General features: G+C 45.1%; 1 protein-coding gene across 1 annotated transcript in view; it reads left to right on the plus strand.

Annotated features, from left to right (window-relative positions):
- Positions 1 to 10,794, plus strand: part of C7 (complement C7) — a 52,330-nt gene that overhangs the window by 33,243 nt on the left and 8,293 nt on the right. The window contains exons 14-16 of the mRNA XM_019532003.1: positions 2,738 to 2,870; positions 3,616 to 3,807; positions 6,122 to 6,218. Of these exons, the coding sequence (XP_019387548.1) occupies positions 2,738 to 2,870; positions 3,616 to 3,807; positions 6,122 to 6,218 (422 nt within the window). The remainder of the gene's footprint in view (positions 1 to 2,737; positions 2,871 to 3,615; positions 3,808 to 6,121; positions 6,219 to 10,794) is intronic.

Genomic DNA, 10,794 nt, shown 5'->3' on the forward strand with positions numbered 1-10,794 from the left:
CAGGACAGGGGCTGTAGCCCAAAAGTCAAGTCCAGTGCAGTGGATCTAGGCTGAGAGGGACCCAGCCAGATTAAAGGGGCTAAAGCTGGGAAGGTGGAAGCCCGAACAATTGCACTGGGGCCCAAGAAGACCTGAAGTGATAACTGGTAACAGCCACTAGGCATGGGTACATGTAGGAGCAGGAGGCCACAAATAGCTCTTAAGGTAAAAGGTGCCCTGCAGGGGGGAACAGACAGGCTAGGAAGGCCCACCTAGTACCTGAGGGGCAGGAGAGGGACCAGTGGGGTCCAGGAGGGACCTGTTGGCTGATGGACCAATGAAGGCTTGATTTGGGACTCTAAGGTAGTCTCTCTTCTCCTTCCCCCCTCCCCCCACAACTAACTATTTACATGAAGGCTTGGCAGGTGAGAGAAAAGGAAAGGTACCCACAGAGCCCAGAACAGAGCAGAAGTCAGATGGCCACTGGTGGGTGTCATGGCTGCCCCTGGGAGCAAAGCCTGCTACACCATGCCACAAGCAGTTTATAATATAAAGCAGAGAAGACCAGAAAAGAATGGAAGGAGAAAGAGGCGCAGAGAAATGTCACTATTGGCCAAGTCCCACAGAAAGTTAGGGGTAGAATTAGGAGCAGAATCTAGGGCCCAATGCACACATCCATGGCATGGCAAGATGCACAATTTTGGAATCAGCTCCCAATTGCACCATTACTACTAGCCACAAAATTACTATGCATTTTGTGAAATAATTTTGTGTCTTATTTCCCATTTTATCACACTTTTAGTACCGCAGCCACATGTTCAGACAACTATCTAAAATGGGATTAACTGGTAACATCACCCAGGGGCCACGGCCTTCTGACTCAATTTAGTGCCCTATGCATTAAACTACACTGGGTGCATCTATACATGCTATTAATGCGACTGAATAAACTCTGGTACAAACTGTGCCGGAGTTTATTGCTCCTAGGTGCCATGTTTACATGTGCACCCAGGTCCACAGCATGTTGAGCTAGTTTGGAGCAGCCTTGGCTGAGAGAGGACCCACAGGGTCAGCCTGGGGCTGCTCTGACCTGGGTCAACATGCTGCAGAGGGGCTTTGCTGAGGCATAAGGGTGCTTCAGTGCAGGACTGGCTAGCAGGCAGCCCCTGAAGCACCCTTCTGTCTCAGTGTCTACATGCAAGTTGTGGTGCACTAAATAACACCAACACAAGGTAGTACTTGAGTTGACAAGTACTAACCTATGGTGGTATTTATTAGTTTAGTGTGGCCTAATAGGGCCACATGCATAGATGTGGAGACTTTATTGCAGAGTTAATTTGGCAACTCTGCAGTACATTTCATGTAGATGTGCCAAAGTTTCCATTCCCAATGGGACTATGCACAAACACAGGCACCAGACTGCCTGCTGTTGCATGACTGGGTCCAACACCACTGTAGAAATATAAAATCCTTAACTGGTAAACCAAATTTGTTTGTATATCTAAAATAGAATCCATTGCCCAGGGCCGAAGCATAGGAGGTACACATGGGTGCACGTGCACCTCCCAAGTGTGGCGGTGCACCCCCTACAAAAAGGCACCGCTGACACTGTTGGCCACGCCTGCGGGCAGTTGCCGCTCACCACCATGCTGCCAACACCGCTGGCAGCATCCGTGGGTGGTCTGCGATTCCCGCTGGCTGCCACTGACAACTGTGGGTGGTCGCTTAGCCGGTGCTTAGCCGCTCCCCTTCCACTACCAACAGTGCCACTAGCATCTGCAGGAGCTCCACCGCTTACCGCCACTGCCCTCCCGCTGCTGCCGTACCCCCCCAGCCACCAGGGGCATGCATCGTTCATGCCATTGCCTAATCCTAAAGCCTTTACTTGACCAATACTACAGACCTGACAAACTTGGGGGGAATTATTTAGATTGAAATTTAGAGGATTTTTTAATTCCAAAATCTCACTTCTCTTACCTTCCACACAAAGCAGTGGGGGCAAAGAACCTGAATCATGTTAAGATCAATCTTCTGATGTTTATAGAAGGCACAGCATGATAGATTAAGGAATATTGGTTCAAAAATCAGTTGGTTCTGTGTTAATAATTTGCAGCTGCTACATTGGGGGATAGAGGAGACTTTTGCAGCAATGCAAAAGTACCTGGCAGTCCCAGGTTTTGGGCATTTTGCTGGTCACCTGCAGCGGCAAGGAAGGATTTTTTTTTCCTCCTCACTCATGAATCCTTCTGGTTTGCACTTGCAGGTGTTCCTTAGATTGGTCTCAGTGACCCAGGCAACCCATTCCAAATGTATGTTCCTAACTTCATGCTCATTCATTCATTCTTTAAACAAAAAACATCCTGTGTTTGCCAATATAATTCTCAGATCTTCTTGGAAGTCCAAAACATTAGGGATATAGGATGGAAAGGCACCTCCTGGGTCACTGAATGTATTTCCTTGGAATTGTAGACATCCCATGATATTCTTAAAATTGGTCAATCTCTATCTTGAAATTAGTTCAAGTTTTTAACCCCACACTGTTTCTACTGGAAGACTGTTGTAGCACCTCAGTGTATGGATCATGAGATGCCTTCTAATTTGTATTATAAATTTATTTAGAGTCGACTTATTTGCATTTGTTTTTCTGCAAACATTTTCCTTTTAGCTTAAATAGGATCAATACCAGTTCAATATTTTTGGCATTTCTTACATATCTCTCACTATGGATCTAAAGATTCCATTATTCATTTTCTTTCAGGATGCTGAAAACTCATATCCTGTTGGGAGAAGTGTTGTTTATGCCTGCAGAGATGGATATGCTCTTGTCGGTGACCCTGCTGCTAAGTGTGGCGAAGATTTAAAGTGGCACGCTGGGAACAGGCAATGCCAAAGTAGGTTTAAACTGGTTTTCATTGAAAAGTCCTATTTTAGAGTTGACTTTTGAACTTAGTCAAGCTTTATCCTACAGTTGCATCCTTCTAGCTCTCAAGACAGAATCAGACTTAAATTGCTTTTTTCTCTTCTTGAATGAAGAAACTGTCATAATGGAATGTACAATTGGTCCCTAAAGTCTGGATGGGAGGAAATCAAAGACTGAAAACAATCTCACAATGCATCTAGCCAAATTCACATATTATACTAGAATGATAATTTTGTCCTGGCTGTATCTGGCAATTAGTCTATATTCTGGAGAATAGGGATTATAAGCCCTTGTGATTTTCATCAAGGTAACTGAATGACTATTCAATTTATATAGGAGTGAAGTGCTCTGAACTCCTCCTTCATATCCCCCCTCTAGAAGCGGAGAATGAATTAAGAGATAAATTCTCATAATATACAAGTTAACCCCTTCATAATACTCCTGAGGTAGAAGTATACCTAGACAATGCACATGGGAGTAGATGGTTAATTTCCTACGGAATGACATTTTGTGATCAAGACTCACCATAACTAGCATATGTACTTTATCAACCACACTATGTAGAGTACACATGTGAGGCAACAGAGCAGAGTTCTTGTTCAGTTCACTAGGCAGGGACAATAGACTTACCAAAGAAATTTAAGGCAAGCTAGGAGATGTAGAACTGCTTTCTGACTCACCTTTCCTCTCTCTGTCTCCAATGCTTCCTTCCATAGAAACTGCTTGCGTCTTACCTGTTCTGGGGGCGCATATGAAGGGACAGCCACAAAAAACTTCATACCAGGTAGGAGAGAAGGTGACTCTGTCCTGTCCGCACAGTATGCAGTTGGAAGGGGCAGCTGTTATAATGTGTGAGCCCAGTCTCAAGTGGTCTCCTGATGTGAACAGTATCCAGTGCATGAGAAGAGGTAAGCCACTGTATTATTTGGTCTGAATAAAACACTTATCAGTACTTCCTTCAGTGTACTGCAGTATTCTACACCAAGTGAATAAGAAGGGATTGCATGCTACTTCTCTCATGGCTTAGGAGCTGCAATTATCATGATGTTAACCCCAGGTACAGCTTCTCATGGAGTCTATATATGCCCCCTCACACCTCCCTGCAGGCTGGGGCAGAATTAGGTTGCTAACATTTTAGCAAGTAGTTCCTTCCCATTGTTGTTGCCTCAGCTGGCTGCAGGGAGGACATTCCCACCCCCACAAGTTTGTCCACAATCAAGGAAGAAGCAAGGCATAAGCAAGAGTTGACCTGAAGCCCCTCATAAGAACTCCACCATCCTGTAACCTTCCCTCTGCCCCACAACCTGGAACATACCCAGTTCCTCTCAACCCACATCACACTACCACATATGGCCAACCTAAGGCTTTAAAAGAGCTACCTGGGATACACTTCAGATGGAGCTGCCTTCCTTTAAGCTATGTACAGACAGTCAAAAGGCCTGAGGCTGAATCAATTCAGTCTTTGCAGGTTAATCCAAGCAGCAGAGATTAAACTGAGAAACAACCCTACCTTACCATCCCCCCAACCTGGAGTAGCCAGCATAACCCAGCCCAGGGCTGGAAAGCATGCTGTGATGCTAGGGGACTGTGATTTAAACTTCAACCAGGAAGGGGTCTGGGACAGAAGTTTCATAAACCTGTTTGACTCAAATCAGTTAAGTCTGATAGTACATTCAGCCATGTTTATCTTAAACCATTTTCAGCCATTTTTAAACCAGTTTATGTAATAGAACAGAAGTTCAGTGCACAGGCTTAAACCAGTTTCTGATGACTTAAACCAGTTTGTGTGTAACTTCTGTTCCTAAAATTGTTGAAGTGCAAGCTATTCTTCATTTCAACCCTACCAGCTGATTGTAATCAGCTTGTGTTTCTCCATGTATTTCTCCATGTGTTTCTCCATGTATTCTCCATGTATTCCAACCCTTTGTACAGATAATGATTAGAAACTTACAAAAATGTGAAAGCTGCAATTCCCTTCAGTGATGTTCAAAGGACAACTATACTCAGGGGCTGCATAGAACCCCCTGCAGTCTATTAGTGGCTATGGCTTTAGTTCAGCCTTATACAGGCATATGTAATAAGCCTTGCATTATACTTTCATTGACAAAGAGCATGGGGGTACAAAAAAGAATAATGCAAACAAAAGAAAATACCTAAGCTAGGAAATGCTAATGTACTAGAAAAAACACTAAGAAGCAAAAATTGAAAAGCTAGAATATCTGTTATGCATGTGTATATATAATTAGCTTTACATAAAGCAGTGAAGACAGTAGTCAATAGTTTATTTTAAGGAAATGACTACACATGAGAAGCAAGATCAGGTCTTATAGTAATCTTCCAAAAGGGGGCAACACAATTATATTACAGTAGAATTTCAGATAGGACTAAGTTTAGTGTTTGTATTACAGAGCATTGCAATTCTGTGCCTCCCCTCCCCTCAGAGTATTTTGCTGAAATAAGTCTAAAATTGTGTGAACTTTTAAAAAAGAATGCAGCTCTGCTTAGCAATATTAAAGCCATGCTGTAAAAGGTAGAGTACTGCAGATACAGTATGTCTGGCACATAGAACATCATTCTTGTGTAGCACTATGTGGGTTTAGAAAAGTCTTATGTTACTTGCTAGAAAAAAACCTCAAGAATATTAGTTCAGCAAACCTGTTTTTCATTTCTACATTTGGCTCAGGCTACCATCCAAGCATAATGTCAAGAGTTCTACAAGGACTAGCTAAAGTCAGTTTAGATAAAGGATTGCATGCAGACACTTCTAGATTTCATTGGCTGCACTACCATATTGAGAGACATGTAATTCCTTCCAGCATGCATATCAGTGTAGCTGATAACTCCAAAACTTAAGCATAACAATGGTGCAGTTGTCAACATTACTAATTTGTTCTTTAGTGTTACTCAATTTAACAGAAATTGGCAGCCACTGTAGAACTGTGAAGGGAGTTAAAGGTTATATACAGTGCCCCTCCCCCACCTGGTTTGACTCTGGGCTGAGAGCTGGATCAATATTCAGCACTGTGCTCTCAGCAGTGTATATTATATTATATGTTTAAATTCTACCGATTCACTTTTTGCAGTAGAAAATTGCCACAAAAGAGGCAAGCTATAATGTCATGCCAGAATATTATAATCCAATGCCTTTTTAACCCGACTAGCAGGATGATTCCAACCTGGTTTTCTGACCTGTGATCATTCATCTGTGTTCTTTCTCTGTAGTGCCCACTGTGAAAACAGAACTGACACAACCTAAATGTCAGCCATGGGAGAAACTGCAGGAGTCACGATGTGTTTGTAAACTGCCCTATGAGTGTGGGTAAGTTCAGGCTGAAGTTAACAATAACTTTTTCACTTTGTTCAAGACCAACTAAATGTCTCAGAACTTCAGGCCATGACAGATCAGACCACTTTGCCTATACCACTGTGTTACGTGCTCTGTTTACGTTCCGACTCAATCAGTCCTCGGCTCATCACTCACCGGGCTTGTCAGAGCTGTCAGTGGGTATTAGCAGCAAAAGAATTTGGTTAAATGACTAATGGCAAATGGATAGTTTCAGCTCTGTTTGATCATTGAAATGGGAGGGAAAAGATTAAAATGGTATGCTGAAGATTAAGGAAGAGTTAAGGCTGGCATCTCCATAGGACATAAGGTATACGCTAGTGAAATTGGGCAGGAGAATTGGCAGAAATTGGACGTAAGCAGTAAGTTAGTGAAATTGGGCAGATGGCTTTTCTGAGAGACAGGAATGCTGATCTCCTGTTTACACAGGACTTTGAAGAAGCTATGGTGTGACACCAGCAGAGGCTTTAGGTCACCATTTCACATCTCATTGGGGCTGCACATTATTTTTTATTTGTTTAGTGCTCTGAGCCTATGGTTCACTTCTCAGTTGGCAAAATAGGACAAACAGTGGTGTGATTTGGATTTGATACTAGGCATCAAATGCTCCAAATTCATTTGGAGAGGTGGAACAACAAGCAAATAGTAGCTGAAAAAGGGCCTGTGGGCACTGGAGACTTAATATTTGAAAACCACTCATTATCAGGCCAGATTTCACAGGAGCTCAGCACTTGGGGTACAAATGCTTGAAGGTCTGCCATAGTGGCAGCTGGGCACTTTGGAAAGCCATTGCCCTTCTTTGGAGGACTCAACAGAAGCTGAACTCTTAAAAGTTTGGTCAAAACAGAAGCAAACCACTTCACACTAGGACTCAGTCTCCCACATTGGGTCGCTATATTGCTATGAACACTTTCCCTCTCAGTTAGCTCTCCCCCAGCACCTAGCTTCCCAGGTCTGCAGCCTTTCTTCCAGCAGCCCGTGTTTTCAGAAACTCCTTTCTCTGCAGACAAGGAAACTAAACTGCCTGTTTTGGCAGGGTTTATACTCCATGAGCCCCACCTCTTCTGGTCAGGTGTCTCCTTGACCTGCTGCACCTGTCCCTGGCTCAATGGGCAGCCTCCCTCATCTGCCATCCCCGCATTCTCCCCTTTGACTATGTCTGTGGGCTCAGTCTACTGCTTATTGCAGAGGTGCTTGCTCCTGAGTAGTCACCTGTAGCTTTAGGGATCCTGCTTTCATGTTTCTTCAGCTGATTGCTTGTTGGCCACTGGCCCTTGCTGAGCTGCTCATCCCCAGCCGCAGGCTTTGCCCCATTACCTTTCTCCTCTTAAGGAAACAGGAGCCCTTGGCTCCCCATTACACAGAGTTTTCAGCAATCACTGGGGAGGGGTGGGAGGAGAAGTAGTTCTAGTCAGTGCAAGCAAGGGCTATGGAAGTGGCTATTTTTAGTCATTTCAGTAATTAAGTCAGTGGGACTTGTACTCCTAAGTCACACAGGCATTTTTGGAAATGTCATGCAAGAGACTTCAGCCCAAATGTGCGTGTTATGAAGAGCTGAAAATTAAAAAGTTAGTGAATCTGTGAACAGGATCAAGCCTCCAGGAGCAGCCATGAGGCCCCTTGGTGGCCATGTGACTCCTGCCCCACTCCAGTTCCCTAGGTACCTTCCTTTTTCTCTCTCCTGCCATACCTTGATAGACTTAATTGATTTGGCAGGAAAAAAAGGAGGATGTCTTAAGGTCCAAGAGTAAGCGCTCATTTGTCTTACTGCCAGTAGATCCCTCCCAGACCCTGCTGGTCCCAGTCCTGCCCCTCTCATGCCATGTGGGCCCTCCTGGCCCATCCATGCCTCCAGGGCACCTATTGCCATAGGGGCTATCTATGTTCTCCTTCCACTCCTACAGCCATGCATATGCCTCACAGATGTTACTAGTTAAATACTCCAGTGGGCACCGTGCCCCAGTATGATATCTGGACTCCATAGGCTACCACACCTTTGTCAGGGCCTTGGCCTTCCCAGTTTCTGCCCCTTTTCTCTAGCTTTTCTCCTTTAGCTAGGCCCACTGCACTAGGTCTTGGGCTCTGGGTTCTCAGCCCTGGTTTTGCCCCTCTTGGGCTCTGGGTCCCCAGGCCTCCTGGCTTCAGGCTACTGCTATCTCAGGCTTTAACCCTCCTGGCTTCAGTCTGCCTGTCTTGAGCCTGGTTGCAACAGGCCCCAGAACACCCACATGTCCCTTTGGCACCACTGTGACTTGTGCCCCTGAGCCTGGCTTGGCTCAAGACCTCAAATGCTCCTTAGGCATCCCTGCTGGTTCTCATTCACCCTTTATAGCCATACCCAGTCCACCAGTATAATCTGAACATAAACACAAGCCTACTGGCTATATAATTAAACTCTCCCCATACTGGGTTACACTTCCCTACAAACTATAAGCTCCTTTCTTGCAATTCTCCAGGCAACTCAGGTATCAGTCAGTCCCTCTCCTGCAACCATCTTGCTCAAGAGCTCCTCTTCCTGCCTTTTGCAGGGCTAGACTCACCATATGTCCTCAGGTACTACCCTTATGTACCTCCTAAGCCCTGCCCCTTCCGGTCAGGTGGCCCCCCAGCCACCCACAGGGGTTTTCATTTTAGACCTGATGGATAGCTTTCAGGGAAGCTTTCAGCTGCTATTCTTGCTGCATTGGCAGTAACCTTGCTTCCCAAGCAGGGTTCTGCCCTGCTGTCCTACTGCTGGGCTGCTAGCTCTGCAATAGGCACTTGTAGCTTCTACTCCTGTACAGCCAGCTCAAAATGGGCAGTGTTTTCCATGTGGGGACTGCCCCGCTGTTGCTTCTCCCTTTAAAGTAACAGGAGCCTCTGACTTCCTATTACAAAAGCCAATTCAGTTTTAATAGGTCTGAATCACTGTGCAATGATGAAGCACAGTCCTGGCATTAGGCCACCTAGGAAACATGCATTTAAATCCTTTCTTTATCACAGACTTTTTGTTTAAGCTTGGGCAGGCCACTGGGGGCTAGATCCTTAATGGCACACTGGTGCTAAAATATCCACATTGGGATTTTCCAAAGCAAGGTGCTAGTCTGTAACTTTAGGAACCAAAATACCTTTAGGAGTCTGGCCTTCATTTCTCTACATCACATGTTAAACTGGGATAATAGTACTACCCAGTATTAGAGACATGGAGGAATGAGGTAAGAGGATAAATATACTGTTGTGAGGTATTTAGATACTATGAGGATAGATAATGCACAATGCTATATGTAACACCAGCATAATCAATATAGACTTGGAAGTTGCATGCAGGCAGTCTGGGTTGGCTCACTTGTATACTTTATTTTCTCCCCATTTTTATACTTCAATAAATTTTGTTTAAAAATGACAGGAAAGTAGGTAAACAATTATTTCATTCTCAGGTTTGTCCTTCTCAGAAGATTACAGTGTTTTAGAGAAAGTAAATCACCAATTCTTATGAACAATAAACAAGGTAACCCTGAAGTTTGCTGGGGCTACATCTTACTGCTGTTCAGGGATTAGAGCCTGGGGAAAGAGTTTGATTCCTCACTCTAGCCCAGTAGTTTGGTTTCCTGCAGAGAGAAATCTCTCAGTCTCCATTCAGTCAAGCTGAAAAGATGCAGGTGTCATGACAGCTTATACTGGACAAGTCCACCACACTGGATTTATGTAGCCCAGCATTTTGCTTCTAACATAGCATCATGCTTCAGAGCAAAGTGACCAAACCGACAGTGGGCAGACGTGGGACAATCTTGCTTCACAAGGGTCTTGTCTTAATCCACTGTAGTTAGAGATGACCTTCATAGAATCATAGAATCATAGAAGTCGGGTCGGAAGGGACCTTGTAGATCTTCAAGTCCGACCCCCCAACTGGGCGGGAGAAAAACTGGACTCAAATGAGTCCAGCCAGGTAGGCATCAAGCCTCTTCTTAAAGATCCCCAGGGTAGGAGCCAGCACCCTTGGCTGTTGGTTCCAGCTCCTAGCCACCCTAACTGTGAAGTAGTTCTTGCGGATGCCTAATCTAAATCTACTCTCCAATAATTTGTGTCCATTATTCCTTGTTATGCCAGGGGGCGCTAGGGGAAACAGTGTCTCCCCCAAATCCTTCTGGTCCCCCCTAGTGAGTTTATAGACAGTCATCAGGTCCCCCCTCAGCCTTCTCTTGTGAAGGCTGAACAAGTTCAGGTCCCACAGTCTTTCAATGTAGGGTCTGCCCTGTAGTCCCTGAATCATGCGGGTGGCCCTCCTCTGGACCCTTTCAATGTTGTCCACATCCCTCCTGACGTGGGGCACACAGAACTGGACGCCGTACTCCAGCTATGGCCTGACCAGTGTCATGTAGAGGGGGAGGATCACCTCCTTGGCCCTACCTGAGATGCACCTGTGGATGCACGACAAGTTCCAGTTAGCCCTGCCAACCGTGACCTCGCATTGTCAGCCCATGTTCATCTTGGAGTCAGTCATGACTCCAAGATCCTTTTCTGCCTCCATGCTCTCAAGAAGGGAGTTTCCCATTCTATAAGTGTGCTGCTGGTT

This window comes from Crocodylus porosus, unplaced genomic scaffold (assembly GCF_001723895.1).
Source record: "Crocodylus porosus isolate Cpor-Errol unplaced genomic scaffold, CroPor_comp1, whole genome shotgun sequence".
NCBI lineage: Eukaryota > Metazoa > Chordata > Crocodylia > Crocodylidae > Crocodylus > Crocodylus porosus.